This window comes from Hyla sarda, chromosome 2 (assembly GCF_029499605.1).
Source record: "Hyla sarda isolate aHylSar1 chromosome 2, aHylSar1.hap1, whole genome shotgun sequence".
Taxonomy (NCBI): domain Eukaryota; kingdom Metazoa; phylum Chordata; class Amphibia; order Anura; family Hylidae; genus Hyla; species Hyla sarda.
The window spans coordinates 60571797-60595602 of NC_079190.1; the positions used below are offsets into that span (position 1 = coordinate 60571797).

At 46.2% G+C, this 23806-nt stretch overlaps 1 protein-coding gene across 3 annotated transcripts in view; it reads left to right on the top strand.

The window, feature by feature from the left end:
- Positions 1–23806, top strand: part of BRCA2 (BRCA2 DNA repair associated) — a 101713-nt gene that overhangs the window by 16760 nt on the left and 61147 nt on the right. For 2 of the 3 annotated variants that reach the window (XM_056561886.1, XM_056561887.1), the window contains exons 6-8: positions 5574–5679; positions 20683–20735; positions 21674–21770. In XM_056561886.1, the coding sequence (XP_056417861.1) occupies positions 5574–5679; positions 20683–20735; positions 21674–21770 (256 nt within the window). Of the gene's footprint in view, positions 1–5573; positions 5680–18397; positions 18474–20682; positions 20736–21673; positions 21771–23806 lie in introns of those variants that run through there. The other variant, XM_056561888.1, reaches the window with a different exon arrangement.

Here is a 23806-nt window from a genome sequence, read left to right on the forward strand (position 1 = left end):
ATCTCCAAGTGATTTGTGATAGTACATAAGCTTCCTCGAATTACGAGGAAGTAGGCCTCGCCATATTAATATAAAGACATTAGTTTGGAGAGCACGTACGTCCGAGGCCTGAATAGGAAGAGTCCGAAAAAAGTAACAAGGTGTGGCAGGAGGATCATCTTCACAGAGAGGATACTACCCATCCAGGAGATGTGCGGAAGATCCCATTTGGCAAGGTCCTCCCGGAGCGCCTTGTAAAGAGGAGGGTAGTTTAGTTTATAAATGGAGGAAAGAGAAGAGGGAAGAGCGACACCTGAATAAGTAATAGAAGAGGAAAAGGAGGGTAAATCAAAGTTAAGAGAGATAAGTTTTTGAGTAGGCCATTCTGAGGCTGGTGGTTGCTCCATGCGGGACTCTGTGACCCAGACCCCTTTATCTACTATAGTGGCGGCCAATGCTGCTAAAACATTTAGTCAGTTTTGCAGATCTGAGGAGCCGTCGGGCAGTGCCATGCCTATGCAGGTTGGGTCGGTGGCGGACTGTCCCTCTGCCCCGTCACCTCTTCCTTGTCCTCATAAGATGCCATATGATGGGGCTCTCATGGACCTGCCCTTTACGGAAATTCTATCTACCATAACCTCCTGTCATACTTCTATTATCTCTAAGGTGGATGAGCTTCGACAGGAATTTGTCATTCTACGCCATGAGACTCAAAAGCTAAGGGAATGCACCACGGAGGTGGAGTACAGAGTTTCTACGGTTGAAGACACTCCGCCCTATACCTCAACAAATTTCTGACATGCAGCGGCAGTTCTGGGGTATGGTGGATAGAGCGGACGACTTTGAGAATCGATTGAGGTGTAACAATATGCGGCTGATGGGCCTTCCAGAAAATGCAGAGGGTGCTGATCCGGTGGCGTTCTTGGAGTCCTGGCTGAGGGGGTGCCTGGGGGGCCTCCGTGACCATTTCTAGCAAGGGTTCTCCACTTTAGAGACACAGACGCTATCCTGAGAGCTTTGAGGATCAAGGGAGAGATGCTCTTTGGTGATAGCAGAGTCTCCTTCTACCCGGACTTCTCCGTGGAATTGAGAAAACAGTGCACCCAGTTTACGTAAGTCAGGGCCAAACTTCGCTTCAAGGGGTATCGCTATGCTGTACCCGGCCCGACTGAGGATGGTGGATGGACGTACTGCCAAGTTCTTCACCTCGCTTGCGGAGACGATGCAGTGGGTGGAGGCTGTACCCAGAGTGCCTCAGCCGCCGGACTGATGTTCCTGATGGACTGCCTGCTCTCTTAGTTAGCTAGTGGGTAGGGTGTAAGTGCTAGCTGGCCAAGGTTCGAGCTTCCCTCTAGGAAGTCACTTATTAGTGGGTCAGGGGGTTCTATCCTTAGTTAATGGGGGGGGAGGCGGTGGTTGGTGGATTGCAACAGGCTCCTGCACTTGCTACGAATTTCTAGTTTTGGTTACAGGTCTTTGGTAGGTATGTGATCTTGCATTGTGCGTTGTCCTCCTTTTGCTTTAATCTACTCTCCTTGTACGTGCCTCCTCCCTTTTCATGTGACCCTCTTAGAATCGATTGTGGAAAAGCTGACTTCCTTCCCTACTGACCCTGTTCTTTTTATAGGAGATTTCAATGCTGTTCCTGACCCTCGGCTAAATCGCACCAGTGCTCTGGACCCCGGATCCTCTGCATTTGCTTCTTGGCGTCTGGGGTGAAGCCTTACTGACCTTTGGAGATGGAAATTCCCGGAGGATTCGGTCTTTTGTTACTACTCATCGGTGCATAGAATCTTCTTCTGTATCGATCTCGCCTTTGCTTTGGCTGACCTGCTGCCGGTGGTGAATGAGTTGTGCTATACTAGTAGAGGGATCTCAGATCATTTTGCCTTGATAGTTACCCTGTCCCTGTGCCCTAGGCCCTCCTAACGTTTATGGAGAATGCATCCTGGGTGGTTTCAGGCGGATGAAATTTATTTTGCCTTGGAGTCTGCTCACTCTGACTATTGGGCCTCCCATCCGGATGTTCTCATCCAGTGGGATGCTTATAAAGCCACGGTTCGGGGAGCATTTATGGTGGGGTTGGTGGGCAGAAGGGCGTCATTGGAAGCCCGAGAGCGGGCGCCACAGACTGAAATAGGGGTTCTTGAGGCGGAGGTGGTGAGGGACCCTACTCCAGAGGACGTCAGGGAATGGACTAGGGATCAGAGGTCTCTGCTGATTGTCCTGAAAGATTGGGTACATTTGAAACTAGCAGCAAGGGAGGCATCCATATTTGAATTTGAAGATAAGAATAGGAATTTTTTGGCCTACCTGTCTAGGGAGAGCCGCCCTGTGGCCTCTATACCATGTGTACGCGCTCAGGATGGGTTCCTCAGATCTGATCCCTCGGTCATTAATGAAGTATTCCGCTCCTTCTATAGCTCCTTATATTCTTCCTCCTCTGGGATGGCCCCTGAGTCTATAATGTCCTTCCTGAGAGAGCTGCCCCTTGTCCCGCTGACCTCGCTCCAGTCCTCTGGACTGGAGGCTCCTCTGACGGATGACGAGGTGTCCAGAGTTATAAAAGACTTGCCCTCTGGGAAGACTCCGGGACTTGATGGTTTGGTGGGGGACTGGTACAAGCTGAATGAGGAGAAATTGATCCCCATACTACTTAATTTATATACGGTGGCCTTGGAGTCTGGGGCCCTGCCTGACTCTGAGGGAGGCTTTGATTGTAGTATTACCTAAACCTGGTAAAGATCCGACTTTGCCAGACTCTTATCGCCCCATTTCCCTCCTTAATGTTGATATCAAAATTCTAGCGAAGGTCCTGGCGAACAGGCTCAGAGGGGTCATTTCCTCAGTAGTTCACCCTGACCAGACTGGGTTCATGCCTGGGAGGGCGACTGATGTTAATGTTAAAAGACTCCAGCTGAACATTTCCGCAGCGGAGGAGGGCAGTTCCCCTGGTTACGTGGTTAGCCTTGATGTCTATAAGGCTTTTGATTCCGTTGAGTGGCACTATATTTGGTGCCTGATGCGCATCCTCCGCTTCGGACCTGTTTTTCGGAAATGGGTTCAGTTACTGTATGACTCCCCTAGGGCCCATGTACGAACTAATTTAGAGATCTCCGGGGCGTTCCAGTTGGGCAGGGGCACTAGGCCTTTCTCTTTGCTTTAGCTGTAGAGCCCCTGGTGGCGGCGATTCGCTCCTCTACCTCAATTATGGGGATCACTGGGGGTTCCCTGACCGAGAAGATATCTCTATATGCAGATGATACCTTAGTGTTCTTGGCTGACGTGTAGGACTCCTTAGATGCTTTATTCTGTCTCTTGGAGAGGTTTGGGGAGGTCTCGAGTTTAACAGGGCTAAGTCATCCTTAATGTCCTTGTCTCGTACTGGGGTTTTGCCCTCTGTACTTTCTAATGGGTTGCAGGCTGTTTCCCGCTTTAAATATTTGGGAGTGGACGTGTCCCCTACCAACTCTGAGTTTATGGCCCTTAATTTGGATCCCCTACTCACCACTACTCTTACTCGATTGCAGGTGTGGGACTCTTTGCCCTTGTCTTTGGCTGGTAGGGTCAACATTTTTTTAATTATCTTTCTTCCCAAGTTCCTCTATTTCACCTGTCCCCTATTATTCCTCCCAAGGTTTTTTTTTTTGTTAAACTTAACCTGGCTTTGAGATCCTTCTATTGGCAGAATAAACCTCGAGGCTGGGACAAGCTCTGCTCCAGGCACCTAAGCAGCAGCACCTAGCCACCCCTAATATGCATAATTATTTTCTAGCCTCACAGCTGGTGTACGCGGCCTGGTGGATCGACCTGGACCTTTCCAATACCTTCACGGCTTTGGCGGGGGCTCTTTTGGGTTCTTATGAGATGCTGACTAATGCATTATACAGGTATGTTGCCTATTATGACGGTGGCGGTGGTCTGGTCGGTGGTTACCGGTCGCTTCCCTCAGCCGGTTGTCTCCCCAAGAGCACCCCTGTGGGGTAATCCACATTTGGAACACCTACGGGAGTTGGAGGCAGATGGATTTTGGAGCTCCCTGGGAATCAAGTTTGCCATGCACCTGTTTTGAGATGACTGTCTCTTTCCTTTAGGAAATATCCGAAGAAATTTGACAGGGTTTGGGCTCCATGGTTATTGTTAGATGTATCTACTTGTCCTCCAAATCGGGGAGCCTCTCAGACGTAGATTAACTGAATGGGAACCGAGGAGCACTTAGGGAATGTTTGGATGTGTGTGGGTGAATGGAATTGTCTGCAGTGTGGTGTTTATGTGTTGTTGCTCTGTGTGGCCTCCCTTCCTCGATTATGCAAATTAGTTTGTTCTTGTATAGCTGTTCCTTTGGCATGTCTATGATGGGAATGGAGGGGGAGGATCTATTGGAACTGTTTCTATGTCTGTTATTCAGTTGATGGAAAACCAATAAAAACATGTTTAAAAAAAAAAAAGGAGGTAACCCCGGATTTGATCTGGATCCTGTGAACTCTGATAATGCATTGCCTCTGCCTCCGCATGCCAGCCAGAAGTTTATCCGGTTTGTTCGGCCATCTATAGTAAGTGGCTTGGGTCCAGTGAAGACCCCTCTCCATACGGTCAGATAGGACGGCATGTAATTGCTGTTTAGTAGAACGGATGGCATGAAAGAGATACGGGCTAGGGAGTTGTTGGTGGACTGTAACTAAGGGAGCCAATTTGTGCTCAAGGATGTGCTGAGTCTTCCAGCGGGCACGCTTAAGACCGGAGGCAACAGCAATCAGCTTCCCTCTAATCGTGGTTTTGTGAGCCATCCACGTCCACCCAGGGTCTGCCTCAATGTTGGCATTGTTAGTAAAATATGCAGTCAGCGAGGTACCAATTTCATCCCTAATATGAGGGTGGCACAGCAACGACTCGTTCAGCCTCCAGGAGTAAGGGGTGGCATCTCTAGGTTGGAAATGAAAGACAGCAAAGACTGTCATTGTCCGACCATACACAAAGAACATGGCAGGCATATTGCAGCACCGGAAGAGAAGACTTTTTCACTAACACCCAATCAATGCGTGTGTCTAACTTATGGCCCGGGGAGTGGTAAGAATAACCTTGTTGGGATAAATTATGCTCACGCCAGGTGTCTGCCAGATCAGTCTTGCGGAAAGAGTGCTGAAGGAACCGTTGCTGGACTCCTGACCACCTAAAGGCCGTGGTATGGGACCTATCCAGGACCCCATTAAACACCATATTAAAGTCGGGTATTATTGATTTTAATCGTATAGACCTACAGTATTAAGTTGTCATTTTTACCAAAAAGTGCACTCCGTAGAAACGGAAGCCGCAAAAAATTACAAAAGGTGTTTTTTTATGTCACTACAAAGTAAAATTGGCAAAAAACATGCCCTCATATAGGTCTGTAGGTGGAAAGCTGAAAGCTTTCATGATTTTTAGAAGGTTAGGAGGAAAAAAGTTTAAGGGGTTAAACAACTGAAACAAAAATAAACAATGAAAAGAGAAAATATGTACACCAGTGTTATATAGTCAATGAAAATTACTGCTACCGTAAAATAGGAAAAGATGAAACAAAACAGCTCTCACTGCCAACCTTTCTCATTATTTTATAGAACCAAAGCGCAAAAAGTATATCAGAGAGTCTTGGTGTAGAAGTAGATCCCGAGATGTCCTGGTCGAGTTCATTAGCTACACCACCCTCTCCAACTTTGATTATTGGTAAGATATGTAAGATATATACATTTATTTCACATTTTGTGTAGTTGTAAGTACATGTGTCAAGTAAAGGCATGTAGGTGTTTTGCCCATATGGTGGAAACATTATACTTTAAGTTTCAATGGATTTTTGTGAAGTATACAGGGAATGCTTTTTTAGTAAAGCTTTTTGTGAACTATTTTGTTTATAAAATATTATCTATATTATAGTATAGTCATATTGTAATGGTTGGATGAGAATTAGATGAACTTTTTTTATGTAAAATATTTTGACTTGCATGTGTCTTTACTTCCTCACTCCAAATAGTTATGAGGGTTATCTCAAGAATTAAAAGTATCCCCTAGGACACAAGAGAAGTAATTGAATGGTAGGGCTTGGCACTCCCAACCTATAATGAGAACAGATATCAGTTGCCCCCTAAGTGAATGGAGAAGCGTGTATGTTCAACCACAAGCCATTCACATTGTGTTGGAATTCCGAACTTTGCTCAACATTAAACTCTGCAATGAAAAGAGGAGTGGATGATCACATGCGCTGCTGCTTAATTCACTTGTAGGACATTTATGGAAAGGGGATAACTTTTAACCTTGGGATAACGCTTTTTAAGTGTCTTTCAGCGAATATTTACCTATGTTTTTGTGAGATAGGACTTTAAATTGTGAGCCCCATTGGGGTTAGGTTCTGATGTGATAACAACCTCGGTTCAATGCCGTAAAATATGTTGGTGCTATATAAACAGCAAGAAATATACACTGATGGATACTCTTAACACCTTGGCGCTATGGAAAAAATGATGTGCCCCACAGCAGCTTATATTGCCGATCTAATGGATCCCTGTATAACCATTAGAATAATAGATACAAAACAAAGTTATTTGACTGGCAGTAGCGCTAGTAGAGGTCTTACAAGAGGAGGAAACTATATTTTCCAATTATCCAAAGCTGAATGCAGGTGGACTTTCAACCTTAACACACTGGTACCGTATGGCCTCAACGTGCACTTTGAGATGTTCGCCTTTTTGGAACAATAAACCATAAAAAATTTGGAAAATTACACAAAAATCCTTACGACTGTATTCACATGTTTTTTTTTGTGTGCGTTTTTGTGCACAACAAATATGGATTGTGCTAATTATGTCCAGAATTCAGAGTCAGACAGCTGAATATGAACTGTGTACAAACTACAACATCTCCTTAATACATGTAGATAACCAGGTAATCAGGGTGAATGATATATATAGTCCAGTCTTGAGAGGCCAAGTCATCCCTGAGGAAGGAGAACGATATTCTCCGAAATGCTGTTGGATTTTTTTGGCCCAACTATCTTTGTAGTGACGTCACTCAAAGCTACGGGACTTACTATCATCTTCACTCTGAAGCACGCAGGTAGAGACGCCGCCGGCCGGGGCAGATCTCCCTGCAAACGGCAAGGATTACTATACAGTCCAGTATCATCGGCAGAAACATTGCGGTTACTGGAGGAATAGGATCGGACCAGAAATACACTTCGATAAAGGTAAAATATCTTCCCATATATATTCAAAAACTTGGTTAAGGTGTGACAAGTACATCTCGCTCTGTAACATAGAGGCGCGGGTGTGCATACACTACTGTGCGCACTTATGCACATACGTATATCTGACAGCAGAACAATTTGTAAGACCTCTACTAGCGCTACTGCCAGTCAAATAACTTTAAGAAATATACACTCACTGGCAACCTAAGTACACCTGTTCAATTCAGGCAGTCTGCCAATCCACATGACAGCAACTCAATGCATGCAGACATGGTCAAGACAACTTGCTAAAGTTCAAACAGAACATTAGAATGAGGAGCAAAGGGGATTTAGGTGACTTGGTTGTTGGTACCAGATGGGCTGGTCTGATTATTTCAGGAACTGCTGATCTACTGGGATTTTCACACACACCTTTCTCTAGGGTTTACAGTAAATGATCCGAAAAAGAAAAATATCTGTGAGCTGCTGTTGTGGGGACAAAAAATGCTTTGTTGATGTCAGAGGAGAAAGGGCAGACTTATGTGACATGATAGAAAGGCAACAGTAACTCAAATAACCACTTGTTACAACCAAGGTATGCAGAATACCATCTTTAAATGCACAACACATCCAACAGGAAACTGAGACTACGATTCACACAGACTTACCATAATTGGACAATGGAAGAATGTTGTCTGGTCTGATGAGACTTGATTCCACCTGTGACATTCATATGGCAGGGTGAGAATTTGGCTTATGGTGTGGGACATTTTCTCTGCACACCTTGGGCCCCTTAGTACCAATTAATTAAGTCCATTGTCCAATTAAGTCCATTGCTTAAATGCTTTGGCTTTAAGTACTATGTAAGCGGAAATGAAAATCAGCGGCACAGCAAGGAAGAGGTTACTCTAAGCACTGAAGTTCTGCTGGTAATTATGATGACTTTTTATGAGATAAAAAGAAGTGGGTGCTAACTTTATGGTCGCTGCGTTGTGCACATAAAGTAGTATGATCATAAGGAACAGCTGCCTAGAATTTAATGGTTGGTCAGAGATAAGAGGAAAGCCCCGATTTCTCTCTTCCAGCTCAATGTAGATTCTCTAGAAGAAGCAGATAGGCTCAGATTGCAGGTACACAGCCCAGGCTCTCTCCACCTCTTTTGCACATAGCAGTAGCTCAGCCTTAACTTCACTTCCTGTGCACAGTCTTGGTTTGTCTGTTACTAGAGACAGATTTCACCGAACAGTCCGTACACAGTAGATTGCAGACAACAGAGATGCCTAGTGAGCTAAGATTTAAGAGATTTATTTTCTTGTGTAAGGAATTTTTTTGGTTAATGAAGTTACTTACAGATATTAGAGATGAGGGAACTTTTGAAAAATTCGATTTGGCCGATTTGCCAAAATTTCCGAAAAAATTTGGTTCGTTCGTAATTTATTCGTGGCGAATCTGTATTTCTGGCCTACAGGGAGCCTCAGTAGGGGTGTAGAACACTTTGCCTTGCTGGGTGTGTGCTGGGTTAGTGAAATAATACTGTTATTCAGTATGAAATGCAGATTAGAGGCGTCGCTATTAGAATCACCGGCACAATCACAAAGCCTGGAGGTGGCATCAGTATGAGTAGACCATATAGTGTCTGAATGACACAGACTGGAGTTGGCAGCAGCAAGAGCAGACCATATAGTGGCTGGCTGACACAGCCTGGAGTTGGCGGCAGCATGAGGGGACCATATAGTGGCTGAATGACACAGCCTGGAGTTGGCGGCAGCAAGAGCAGACCATACAGTGGCTGAATGACACAGCCTGGAGTTGGCGGCAGCATGAGGAGACCATATAGTGGCTGAATGACACAGCCTGGAGGTGGCAACAGCCTGACGAGACCATAGAGCGTCACAATTAAAAAGAATAAATATATTTTTTAACATTTACATTGAAGATTTCAAATAGATGAACCTAAAAAGTTTTATTTAATGTGTCAGCAGAATGAGGAGACCACATGGCGGTACAGTGACACAGCCTGGAGGTGGCGGAAGCATGAGGAGACCATATAGTGGCTGAATGACACAGCCTGGAGTTGGCGGTTACAAGAGCAGACCATATAGTGGCTGAATAACAGCCTGGAGTTGGCGGCAGCATGAGGAGTCCATATAGTGGCTGAATGACACAGCGTGGAGGGGGCAGCAGCATGAGGAGACCACATAGTGGCTGAATGATCCAGCCTGGAGGTGGCAACAGCCTGATGAGACCATAGGGCCTCGCAATTGAAAAGATTAAATATATTTTTTTACATTTAAATTGAAGATTTCAGATAGATGAACCTAAAAAGTTTTATTTAATGTTCCAGCAGCATGAGGATACCACATGGCGGTACAGTGACACAGCCTGGAGGTGGCAAAATCATGAGGAGACCATATAGTGGCTGAATGACACAGCCTGGAGGTGGCAGCAGCATGAGGAGAACATATGGTGGCAGTTTGAGACAGCCTGGAGGTGGCATCAGCAGCATCAGGAGTCCTGAAAGTGACGCGGTGACATAGTAGGAGTGGTGGGTGGCAATACCAGTAGCCGGTGACTAAAGTGGGTGAGAAAAGGAGAACTTGGCATCTGATGTGTGGCATCAGGCGGGTGGCAGGATCAGAATATTAGCTGAGGCAGGTAGGCAGAAGAAAACGGTCTCTTTTCTAAAAGTGTTAGTGTGCACAAGTAAGTATTGAGTATATGCATTACGTAAAACTTAACTTTTAATAATATTTTTAGTATAAAATATATGTACCCAAATTTATTTTTTAAATCAAACAAAAGGAAAGGTGTACAAAAAACACCATGTGCCACCTACACCACCAAGTATTGATGTGATGCAAAGACCTCTAAAAGGTGGAAGGGAATAACGTATGGTTCATTGTAACCGGTGGGGGTAAAACTTCCCCCGGAAGGCCCTACTCTCGCACTATTAATTCCCTTCTTGGCAAGTGTTACTCGCCCTTAAAGAGTGGCCCCACACAGGAACCTCTCCCTATTTCCACCTAAAAACCCTGGGAAATGGCAGTGTTTGTAGGTGGAAATAGGGAGAGGTTCCTGTGTGGGGCCACCCTTTTTAGGGCGAGTAACACTTGCGAAGAAGGGAATTAATAATGCGAGAGTAGGGCCTTAGAGGGGAATTTTTTTTTACCCACACCTGTTACAATGAACCATACGTTGTTCCTTTCAAACTTTAAGAGGTCTTTGCATCACATCAATACTTGGTGTAGTAGGTGGCACATGGTGTTTTTTGCACACCTTTCCTATTGTTTGATTTCCCAAAAATTTTGGGTACATGTATTTTATCCTAAGAAAAGTTAAATGGGTTATCCACCATAAGGTGATTTTAGTACGTACCTGCCAGACAGTTATGGACATGCTTAGGAAGGATATGCACTTGTCTTGGGGCTAAATGGCTATGTTGTGAGATTACCATAACACTGTGGCTAGCTTTTTGTGAAGTAGTATTTCCTGTTTGATTTTTCTTTTTTTTCTTATTGCCTACAAATCCCATAATTCCATTTTCCTCCCTCCTACACATCAGCCACCCCACCCATTGAAACATAAATTAGCTGCATCCATTCAACAGACCTGTGGTTTCAATCAAGGTGCCTACAGCTGTTGCATTAGTTGCAGATTGATCTCTCTCCCACCAAGCGATCGCTCCACCCATTGAAGCAGACAGGCTCCCTGTCATCAGCTGACTAGTGAGGTCAGGTCTCGGCCGCATTGCAACCTAGGAAAAATCTGAGACAACAGTCATTTTGTATGCTGGTAAAAATAAATATTGGGGTTAAAATCACAGAAGAATTGTGAGAAAACCATCACACACAGGTACAGACACTATATTATGAACTACACTAACTTTACAGCCCCTGTAGCATAGTCAAATAAAAGAAATTCCTGGAATACCCCTTTAAGTTTTAGCTAATGCATATCCTCAATACTTATTTGTGGTCTGATGCGGAGGAATGTCTGTAACTGGGGAGCAGCACCTTAACCCCTTAATGACCAAGTACGTATATTTACGTCCTTGGCCGGCTCCCGCGATATAACGCGTGTCATATCGGGTTGGTCCTGGCATGTATCTGAAGCCAGGAAACGGGGCTAATAGCGCGTGGCAGCTATCGCGGTGCCGTGTGCTATTAACCCTTTAGACGCGCCATTCAAAGTTAAACATCGCGTCTAAAACGAAAGTGTTACCTTCCCGGCTTCTCAGTGGGGCTGATCGGGACAACCGCAGTGAAAATGCGGTGTCCCGATCAGCTGGGACGCGAGCGGAGGTCCTCTTACCTGCCTCCGGCGTGTCCCTTCGGCGATTGATTGCTCCAAGCCTGAGATGCTGGCTTGAGCAATCGACCGCCGATAACGCTGATCAATGCAAAGCTATGGCTTTGCAGTGAACAGTGTTATAGCCCCCTATTCCAAAGTACAAAATAACATTTTTGGTCACTTTCTATATCATGAAAAAATAAATAAAAAGCGATCAAAAAGTCCGATCAATACAAAAATTGTACCGCTAGAGATCACTTCAGATCACGGCACAAAAAAATTAGCCCTCATACCGCCCCGTATGTGGTAAAATAAAAAAGTTATACGGGTCAGAAGATGACATTTTTAAACGTATAAATTTTCCTGCCTGTAGTTATGAATTTTTCCAGAAGTACGACAAAATCAAACCTATATAAGTAGGGTATCATTTTAATCGTATGGATCTACAGAATAAAGATAAGGTATAATTTTTACTGAAAAATTTACTGCATAGAAACGGAAGCCCCCAAAATTTACAAAATGGCGTTTTTTCTTCAATTTCATCGCACAATTAATTTTTTTGTTCCATTTTGCCGTAGATTTTGGGGTAAAATGACTGATCTCACTGCAAAGTAGAATTGGTGGCGCAAAAAATAAGCCATCATATGGATTTTTAGGTGCAAAATTGGAAGGGTTATTATTTTTAAAAGGTGAGGAGGAAAGAACGAAAGTGCAAAAACGGAAAAACCCGTGGTCCTTAAGGGGTTAAACATGTTTTGCACTATATGTATTTGTGAAGTGTTGGTGTGGCACCATGGTCAATCTACTCTGATGAATCTGGCATTAGTGGGTGGAAATCCAGGCTGATCCATGCCTGATTCATCTTCACAGAGGTCAGTCTTTCCACATTTTTCGTGGACAGACTAGTTCTCCTTGGGGTGACTATGGCCCCCGCCGCACTTAACACCCGCTCTGATGGCACACTACTGGCCGGCAGGACAGCTTTTCCAGGTCAAAATCTCCTGGTTGCAGCAACGAATCAAGTTTGGCTGCCCAGAAGTCCAGCGGATCTTCAAGGTGTGTTGGCATCGTCATGTCAAGTAATGCCACCACCTGCTGGTTCAGGTCCTGCTCCATGTCTACCTGCTTCTACATAGTAACATAGTTCATAAGGTCGAAAAAAGACCAGAGTCCATCACGTTAAACCTATAACCCTAATGAGTCCCTACTGAGTTGATATAGATCTAGAATCCATAACGTTGTTGTTGTTGTCCAAAAATGCTTCCAGACCCCTTTTAAATTCTTTTACAGAGTTCACCATGACCTCCTCCTCAGGCAGAGAATTCCACAGTCTCGCTGCTCTTACAGTAAAGAACCCCCGTCTGTGCTGGTGTAGAAACCTTCTTTCCTCTAGACATCGAGGATGCCCCCTTGTTATACATACAGTCCTGGGTATAAATAGATCATGGGAGAGATCTCTGTACTGCCCCTGATATTATTTATACATAGTTATTGGGTCGCCCCTAAGCCTTCTTTTTAAACTAAATAACCCTAATTCTGATAATCTTTCTGGGTACTGTAGTCCTCCCATTCCCCGTATTACTCTGGTTGCCTGTCTTTGAACCCTCTTCAGCTCCACTCTATCTTTCTTGTACACTGGTGCCCAGTACTGTACACAGTATTCCATGTGTGGTCTGACTAGTGATTTGTACAGTGGTACAGTTATTTCCTTGTCATGGGCATCTATGCCCCTATTGATGCACCCCATGATTTTATTTGCCTTGGCAGCAGATGCCCAACACTGGTCACTACAGCTAAATTTACTATTAACTAAGACTCCCAAGTCCTTCTCCACGTCAGTCATCCCAAGTGTTCTCCCATTTAATACATAATCCCAGCCCGGATTTTTCTTCCCCATACCTTACATTTATCAGTGTTGAACCTCATCTGCCACTTCCCATCCCAAACCTCCAACCTATCCAGATCCATTTGTAAAAGTGCACTGTCCTCTATAGTGTTTACCACTTTACAGAGTTTAGTATCATCTGCAAAGATTGCTACTTTACTATTCAACCCCTCTTCGAGGTCAATAATGAATACCGTATTTATCGGCGTAAGTAAATTTAAGTAAAAAAAATAAAATGTAAAATAAATGACTTGGACTAAATGCCACATCATCCCCCCAACTTCATTTTCTTCTGCACCTCAGTTTGGTCCTGTCCCCTCCAGTGCCAGATCATTCCTTCCCTTTTATCAGTCCCTGTGCCACATTTATCCCTCTCATCGCCACCCCCATGTCTCATCATTCCCCCATGTCTCATCATTTCCCCCTGTCATAGACCACCACTAGCCATACAGACATTAAGCATTTAATGCCTCCCCCACCATCATTTCCTCCTGTCTCATCATCCCCCACCCTGTCTCATCATGTCCCCCATCATTCCTCCTCATCATCCCCCCACCCTGTCTCATCATGTCCCCCATCATTCCCCCCTCATCATCCCCCAACCCTGTCTCATCATGTCCCCCATCACCCCCCCCCTCATCATCCCCCCACCCTGTCTCATCATGTCCCTCATCATTCCCCCCTCATCATTTCCCCCTGTCTCATCCCCCCATCATCCCCCCCCTCATCATTTCCCCCTGTCTCATTCCCCCCCCCTCATAATTTCCCCCTGTCTCATCATCCCCCCATCATGTTCCTCCTATGGCATCCAGTGGTCTTCAACCTGCGGACCTCCAGATGTTGCAAAACTACAACTCCCAGCATGCCCGGACAGCCAACTGCTGTCTGGGCATGCTGGGAGTTGTAGTTTTGCAACATCTGGAGGTCCGCAGTTTGAAGACCACTCTTCCCCTTTCCTTACTTGTCTGCGCTTCGGCTGTCTTGCGGGGTCAGTGAAGCAGATGAGTTACGTCCTCTCCCGGCTTCTCTGTGCGGCATGTCACTTTTCGTCGGCGACTACAGGAAATGAAAAGTGACGTGGGTGATGCCGCACAGAGAAGCCGGCAGAGGACGTAACTCATCTGCTTCACTGACCCCGCAAGACCCTCCGCCTGACCTGACCTGCCGAAGCGCAGACAGGTAAGGAAAATAAACAAAACTATAAAAAGCTGGTAAAGGGGGAATGATGAGGGAGGGGGGAGGGAGGGAAAATGAAAAGTAAAACTCACTTGTCTCCCGCACGATCCACAGGTACTGGTGGATTGTGCGGGAGACGCTGATTAAAAGGTAGCGCAGATCCGGGCAAGGTAGAACTCATTTTAATCAGCGTCTCCCGCACTATCCACTACACCAGTACCTGTGGATAGTGCGGGAGAAAACAAGTGACAGTGCGGGGAGGAGACGCCGCTAGTCACTGATTTAAAGTGGCCGCGGCCGTGCTGTTAATACTTAACAAGCAGACGCTGCTGCAGCCGCTTCAAATCAGTGACCAGAAGACTTACCGGCGTATAACACGCAGGCAGGCTTTTTGCCTTAAATTTAAGTTTTAAAAGTGCGTGTTATACGCCAATAAATACGGTATATTAAATAGAACAGGACCCAAGACTGACCCCTGTGGTACCTCACTAGTAACAGTCACCCAATCGGAATAAGTACCATTGATAACCACCCTCTGTTTCCTATCATTGAGCCAGTTACTCACCCACTTGCACACATTCTTCCCCAGTCCAATCCTTCTCATTTTATGCACCAACCTTTTATGTGGCACCGTATGAAATGCTTTGGAAAAATCCAGATATACGATCCCTCATAAAGCCATTCAGATGTGGAGTCATACATTTATTTTTATCAAAATACTCCAAAATAGCATCCCTTAGAAAACCCTCAAACAATTTACATACAATGGAGGTTAAACTAACAGGCCTATAATTCCCGGGGTTACCTTTTGACCCCTTTTTTAAATATTGGCCCTGCGCCATTCCCATAAGGTATATACATCTTACAGTGAGAATTTAAGATATTTTTAAAAGTCTCCCATTTAGTGTCAGTATAAGTTGCTTCACTATGCGGGTGAAGAAAGCTACTCATCAGCAACGGTAGACTCAGGCTGCTGCTGATGGAGCTGGTACTGCTCCTGCCACCCCACCCCTCCCCAGCAGCCATGGCAGTGGAAGGTGAGTGCAGATGGCCCCTCGATTCAGACCTTCGAGAGGATGGACGATGGTGCAGATAGGCATCGACCAACTGACTACGGAGGATGTCTCTGTAGTAGGTCAGTTTGTCCTCTCTCTCAGTGGTTGTACAAAACCCACCATTTTGTGTCGGTAGCAAGGGTCCAATAAGGTAGAGAGCCAGAAGTCATCCCGCTGCCGAATGGTGACAATTCGGCGATCACTATTCAAGCAAGTGAGCATACATCGTTCCATTTGTGCAAGTGACTCGGAGGGACTCCCTGTGTCTATCTCCACTGCATACTGCCACAGTGTGTCTGGATCCTCTGTCTTGCCTTCCTCATAACCCTCTAGCCACTCTGGCTGCTCCTGCTCCTCCTTTCCTGTCAGATGACTAGAAAAGCACATCTCGCGAAACCTAAACTGTGCTCCACCGTGCCTTCCCCCTCCACCTTCAGTTCAGCTCCCACAGGGCTCATGTGGCCGTGAGATGTGGGCGCCACTTCACCAGAGCAATGACCAGTCATTGTTTTAGTTTCAACTTGTGTTGTAGTAAATGAAGCAGTGGAATGATGTCGTTCATCCCATAATTCTGGCGACTGACTAATAATGTGGCTTCCTTAATGGGCCTGAGCAAACAGCAGGTTTCATGTATGAGCTGCCACTGGTTGACATTGAAGTTACACAGGGGAGTCCCCCTATCCGCTTGGATCATCAAGAAATCGGAGATGGCTTTTCTCTGTTCGTATAGTCGGTCCAATATATGGAGGATGGAATTCTAACATGTGGAAATGTCGCAAATCAGACTATGTTGGGGGATACCGTTCTGACACTGTAGCTCAAGGAGGGTGTGCTTTGCGGTGTACGAGTGGCTGAAGTCCATGCAAAGTTTCCTTCCCATTGTTAGGATATCTTGCAGATGGGGGGGAACACTTCAGGAACCGCTTGACAACCAGATTGAACACATGTGCCATGCAGGGCATATGCCTCAGGCTTCCTTGTCACAGTGCAGACAAGATGTTCTTCCCGTTGTTAGTCACCATGGTTCCCATTGCCAGTTTTTGTGGAGTAAGCCATGTTTCGATTTCTTGATGAATTACTTTTAGTAGTTCCTCCCCTAAGTGACTCCGTTCGCCAAGGCAAACCATGTAAAGAACTGCGTGACACTGCCGTGCCTTGCACACATGGTATGCTGGAGGGACACTGAGACCTGTCTGTGCAGTGAAGGCTGAGGACACGGTGGAGGATGAGGAGGCGAAGTCGCACACTGTCACAGAACCAACGACCTGAGAGCATGGAGGCGGAAACGGCGGGACCTTTCCAAGTTGCTGTTGTGGCTGTGCAGGAACCACATTCACCCAGTGGGCCGTAAAGGACATGTATTGTCCCTGACTGTAGTTACAGCTCCACACGTCGGCACTGCCATGAACTTTGATACACACAGACAAGCTCAAGGACTGGCCCACCTTCTGTTCCACAAAATTGTGCATGGCTGGTACTGCCTTCTTTGCAAAGAAAAGAGTGCTTGGGACTCTCCACCCCGGCTCGGCACAAGCCATCAGTTCTCAGAAAGGTGCAGAGTCCACCACTTGAAAAGGAAGGGACTGCAGCACCAGCAACTTGGACAGGAGCACATTCAGCCTCTGTGCCGTTGGATGAGTGGACGCATACTGTTGTCTCTTGGACATGGCTTTGCTGATGGATTGCTGGCAGAATGACTGACTCGAAGTAGGGGGAGCAGGAGCATCTGGAGTGACAGAAGATGGGTATGACACACAGCTCCCTTCGGCTGAGGTGGTGGAGCCTTGGCTGGCTGAAACAGGGAGGGGCGTGCCACTGGGTGATGCAGCAGGCTCGACCACCACATCGGAGCCACGGTTCTCCCAGGCCGCTTTATTCTGAGGCTGCATATGTTGACCCAGGGCCGTGGTGCCAACATTGGGACAGTCTTGCATGTGGCCAGGTTAACATCCTCCGAATACTTGATGGAAAACTACCACACGGCTGAGTAGCTGATTTTCCCACAAACAATCTGCATTGACTGCTACTGCTGCTGACTCCAGGAACCCCTGTTCCACTACCTCTGGGGAAGGTAGGCTGCCGCAAAGCAGGTGGTCTACCCCGGGCACGTTTGGCTCCAGAATTTCCACTTCTGCCACCATGCTGACTGCCAACCATGCTACCACCTTGTTGGTTCAGCTGCTGCCTCACAGGCAATCTGCAACCCTCTTCTGATGATGATGAAGCCCCTTTTGCACCCAGCTCCCAGATCGGCTTAATCATAATTAACAAGTGTCTGCACGTCACTGATGTCCTCCTTAGGTTCCTCAACAGTGTCTGCTTCAGGAGCCTGAACGCTCGTAACACCACCTCCCACGCCACTCTCCTCATCACTACTTGCCCCCCTAGCGGAAGAAGCGGCGTATGTCTCCTCCACTTCTTGGCTGGGCAGTAGCTGCTGACTGTCCTCTAGATCGTCCTCACTAAATAGTGGAGCTGAACCCACAGCATAAGATACTTCTGTGGGGGAAGGAACAGCATAGTACAGAGGCAATGGAAGGACAGGGACTGCTCCCAGGCCATGCCAACTGAGGGTTGTGTCTGAGGAACCCCCAACTGTTGACTGGGGGTGTCAGATGTCACTTGTGATGAAGATGACCGTGCTAACCATTCGATGATGGCAGTTGGTTTGCTGGTAGAGACACTACCGCTAGCTGATACCGGGAGCTCAGGCCTCTGGATGCGACTCCTGCTGCCACTCGCCCCTAGTCTGCTGCAACTTCTGATGAATTTAGGCCTCTGCCAATCCTCTGTGCACGTCCTTGCACTTCTCTGCCTAACATACTAAGTGCATATATGAGGGGAGTACAATACGCTTCCCTACACTTTAAACAGTATTTGTCTAGAACAGTAGCAGGTGTGTACCTTTGCCCGGCCTTTCACAGTATCTAGGCCCTTAAGACTCTAAAGGGGTAGTCCAGTGGTGAAAAACTTATCCCCTATCCTAAGGATAGGGGATAAGTTTGAGATCGCGGAGGGTCCGACCGCTGGGGCCCCCTGGTATCTCTCTGTACGAGGGCCAGGCTCTCGGGCTAGATAGCGGGTGTCGACCTCCGCATGATGCGGCGGCCGACACGCCCCCTCAATACATCTCTATGGCAGAGCCGGAGATTGCCGAAGGCAGCGCTTCGGCTCTGCCATAGAGTTGTATTGAGGGGGCGTGTCGGCCGCCGCTTCGTGCGGAGGTCGACACGCCCCTTCCCACGGGCTGTCGGGGCTCTGTACAGGAGATCGCGGGGGGCCCCAGCGGTCGGACCCCCCGCGATCTGCAACTTATCCCCTATCCTTAGGATAGGGGATAAGTTGTTTACCACTGGGTTCACCACTGGACTACTCCTTTAACAGGAACAAAATGGTACACCACTTATATGTACCTATGTGGTATGCACTTATGAGGGGAGGACAATGCGCTCCAGTATGCTTAAAGGGGTACTCCACTGGAAAACATTTTCTTTTAAAGGAAAACTGTCAGATATTTTCTCCCGCACTATCCACAGTACTGGTGGATAGTGCGGGAGACGCTGATTAAAACGCGCCCTACCTTACCCAGATCCGCCTGGCTGTTCGCCCGCAATTGTAGTTTTATTCTATGTGTATATCTTGCTGTAACTGGCACCGGCGGGGCTTCTGCAGGTTAACTGGCACTGACGTCAGCGCCGCTTATGAATATTCATCCCTCCTCCCTCCAGTTCTCCCTCTCTTTGCCGCTCCTAACTGGAGGGAGAGCGGATGAATATTCATAAGCGGTGCTGACGTCAGTGCAGGTTAACCTGCAGAAGCACCTTTCACAATATCTAGACCCTTAAGACTTTAACAGGAACAAAATGGTACACCACTTAGATGTACGCACAGCTTACACTTAATAGAGTACAATATGGTTTTAGTGCTCTGCTCACCCTAAATGGCTGGCTAGTATTAGCTTTTCAATTGTTGTACATACCAGTGCTGTAGCACGCAGTCACTGTGTACTACCCCAAAATTGCACTCTCTCTCACTCCCTTCCCTATCAGTGCTTCTAGGCTAGATTAGGGCTTGAGGTGAATCACCGCTGTAATACACCCAAAATTTCACTTTCTCTCTTAATCTCTCACCTTTCCCTATCAGTGCTTCTAAGCTGGATTTGGGCTTGAGGTGAATCGCTGCTGTAAAAAAAGCTTTTCTGTGCAACACACGCTGCTCTCTGTCCCTCTCTCTGCAATAGAACGCGTATGTGACTGGGAGGTGAATCACTGCTGTAAAAAAGCTTTTCTGTGCAACACACTGCTCTCTTTCCCTCTCTCTGCAATAGAAAGCGTATGTGACTGGGAGATGAATTGCTGCTGTAAAAATGCTTTTCTGTGCAACACACACTGCTGTCTGTCGTTCTCTCTCTGTAATAGAACGCTGATGTGACTGGTCGCAAGATGGCTGCTGATTATATAGGGCTGTGACATCACGGGGTGGCTGGCTGCTGATAGGCTGCATGTGATTCAGGGTCATCCCGCCTTCCCAAGATTCCTTGCCCCATATCCTCACATGTGTATCTGCCATTTTAGATGTCCTGGAGCCTGGACCGCACTAAATTAAGTTTAATGAAGCGATTTGTGCAATCTAATCGCGGTGATATTCGCATTCGTTGCAAATCAAATTTATCCTGAAATTCTTAATGAATTCGCATTCACCACATTCGATTCGCTCATCCCTAACAGATATGTTAAGAATCACAAAAGCTATCACATGGTGTGACCATTTAATATGCTGGTTTTTAGGATTATGTGGCTAGTAAATATTTTTTATTTTATTTTAAACCTATATGTACTAGTATCTAGTGATAATAGTGTATGTACCTGTTCATTATGACTGTAAAAAAAAAAGAATACTATTGAGGTTCTTGAATATAATGCTTTTAGACAACAGTGGGTCACTGCTAATGTTTCCCCCTCCCATACAGCAGGTCCTGATCTTGAGACCCTGCAGAAATAATGTTATAGGGAGAAGCTGAAAAATAATAAAGCATATACTCAAATCTCTTCCCTTCCCCAAATTCTATACTTGCTTCACAATGTTTTGGCTTTATTGCTTTGCAGATCAAGCAAAAGAAGTTTCTAAAGCAAGGGAATTTGGTAAAGAAGATGTAGTGGTAAGATACTTTTTTTAAGTTTAGTACTTAGTACAAAATAATTTTCATTTGTTATCAAAATATAATAAATTATGTTGTTTGCAGTGAAAATATATAATAATTGATGTGCCCTTAAATAATTACTTTGTATAAGGGACTCTGTCAGCTCTAGATGATGCTCAGAGCTTAAAGGGGTACTCCGGCGCTTAGACATCTTATCCCCTATCCCTGCGGCAGGACCCCCGTGATCTTGCACGCAGCACCCCAGTTAAAATCAGTCCCCGGAGCATGTTCGCTCCGGGTCTGATTACCGGCGACCACGGGATAGGGGATAAGATGTCTAAGCGCCGGAGTACCCCTTTAAGTGCCAAAGAGGCTGAGCTGCAGGATGCATAACTACTCCCTCCCCCACCCCTCCCTGTCTTGATTGATTGACTTACAGGACTTAATTTCCAGCACTGAAATGTGTACGTCAACCCTAGGTCGAGGGAGGGGGAGTTAATCCTGTAGCTCAATACAGCCTTCTTGACATGTGATCTCTGACCATGATCTACCACTGAAAGATTTTTATGGGCAGTTTCAGTATTTTTCAACAGATCAATTTGCATCAGCTTGGACCCATGAGGATTCAGCCAAAGGGTGGGGAGAATTGATTTTGTTTTCTGCATACCAGAGCATGACGGCAGCAGCTACATCTAAAGTATTTGTTTACTCACTGAAGTGCTGCCCTCTCAATTCTGCTGCCCTAGGCACAGGCCCATGGGTGCTTAATGGCAAATATAGCCCTGACAGGATTACTCCATGACAAAAATCACCAGATTTGTTTCCTGTATTTGTCAGGATCAGTAAAGAAAAGACGAATACGTCACGTCTTTCATTTACAAATTTTCTAAGCATTATGATTTATGTAATCTTTTACAACCAACACATCTCTGGAATCTCTAATTTATTACTTTTAGATTGTACGAAGTCTGTTTTCCAACATGAACGGTGTTGCTCAAGTTTCCTCAGCTCCACCGTCTGATCAAAAGATTGAAAGCAATAGCTCAAAGCTTGGTGAGTTCTAAAAGAAGTAGAACCTTAATGTTTGGGAGGCCAAGCAGTTATTAGCTCCAGAATCCCTACAAAATATATATTTGCTCACTATTGTTTAAACTCATAAGCCAGTACTGGCCTTTCTGCTGTCAGCTTTTACTGGTTGATACATTCTTCTGCTTTAATTGGGCATAATAATAAAAGTTGAATCAGCAAGTGGTATACCGTACAACCATCTACTCCACTTGCGGGGTGTCTCTTAAATGGAACCTTTCATGTAGGTTATGCTGCCCTCGCTAAGAGATGACATCCTTTTTTCAGAAGTCTGTCAATGGCACTGTAGCATGCTGTAGTTCCCGGCACTGTGCATAGGGAAATCATCGGTGAAAGGGCTGGGTCTGCTCCAGCGGATTCACCTTGTAATCTGCTGTTGCAGATCAGAATTACCCAGGATGCTATGGTGTCAGGGACAGACAAACGGCGTTGTTGTCTGTATGTTATGCTGCCCTCAGCAAAGAAGGTGCTAACACAATGGTATACCTTTCTCGCCTCATTGGGGAACACAGAGACCATGGGTATTATGCTGCTGTCCTCTAGGAGGCAGACACTAGGCAAAAAAAGAAGTTGGCTCCTCCCCGCAGGATATACCCGCCCACAAGCACTGAGCTAATCAGTTTTAGCTTAGTGTCAGTAGGAGGCAGACACAGGTCTGGAGCTCTCCAGACCTGGTCTTTTCTCTTTTATTATTTTCTAGCTAGGGATGTCTAGTTAGGTTTTTTTCCTTATTAGTTTTCTAGGTTGGACGACAGGAGCATGGCGCTACCTGATCTCCCACATGCGATGAAGGGACACCGTGCATAAAGTATGGGCCATCAACTCCTTCTCGCCAACGGTCAGCGCCTGGCGGTAGTACCCTGGGTCCGGGTCCCCCACTTGCTCCTGCCCACCTCGCTATGGCAGCTTGGCATGATGCCGCTCGGCCTTTAGCTGACTGAAGGCTTCAAGGATGAGTATAAGAAAATGGAGTCCGTAGGTGAGTATGAACTACATTTCCCCTCTCCCTCCCTCCCTCCCTCCCTCTCCCTTCTCTATGCTCTTCTGGGGCTCCCTTTTGCATACAGGCCCAGCTCCTCAGCCACCATTACACGTGATAGTGCTGGCCCAGACCCCTCATGACTAGCAGCGCATTACTCCAGGGGATGGTCCTCCCCCCTTCATCGGGCCACGGATTTCTGTATTTCCTCTCCCCCTCCCTGACGCTCCCCTGTGTGCCTACTGCGCTCCTTGTCGGCTAAAGGGGGGGGTCATAGGTTCTCCCATCCTTTCGCTGCACATGTTTTGCGGCCACTCTTACATGCTGACTGGAGACCCTCTGACATGCTGCCCCAGGTCTCCTTATTTATTAAAAATTATAAAAAATAAAAAAAAGATTGTCATGGGCGCTTTGCACCCACCAGTGGCTGGATGGTGGTACAGCACTGTCCTCTCTCTTCGGTTAGGCTCCCCTCTAGTGGACAAAAATAGCTATCAGTCTGCATGGCTTTTCTTTGGTATTTCCCCAGATCCTTTGCCTTTTGGCTGTTCTCAAGTCAAGTTTAGTATTTGTTCTTGTCAGTTTACCTCCTAAAGTACTTGCTTTTGCAGGACCTATACCAAATAAATAAAAAATAAGTAAATAAATAAATATAAACATATCTATATATCTTGGAATGCTACAGAGTAGATTAGCTTGACCCTGCGCTAGGATGATGCAAGTTTGTGAAGCGTTCCATATGAGTATGGACCATATATTAAATAGATTTTTGAGGACAGGGGCTGATTTCGAAGCTTGCTTCCATCACCCTATGCATTGCCCGCTATCGCAGTATCTTCAGTTGCAGTGCTCTAATTCACCTTGGCTCATAGCTTGAGCATGAGTGAATTGCCATATGGGGTTGTATCAGTCAGAAGTGTTACACCTGACCGTCCCCTTCCAGCATTTGAAGTGCTCGGCCTTGGGTCCGGGTGTTTGGCACATGACCTTCTGTACTGTACCTATTTGCATTTGTTGCCTGGAG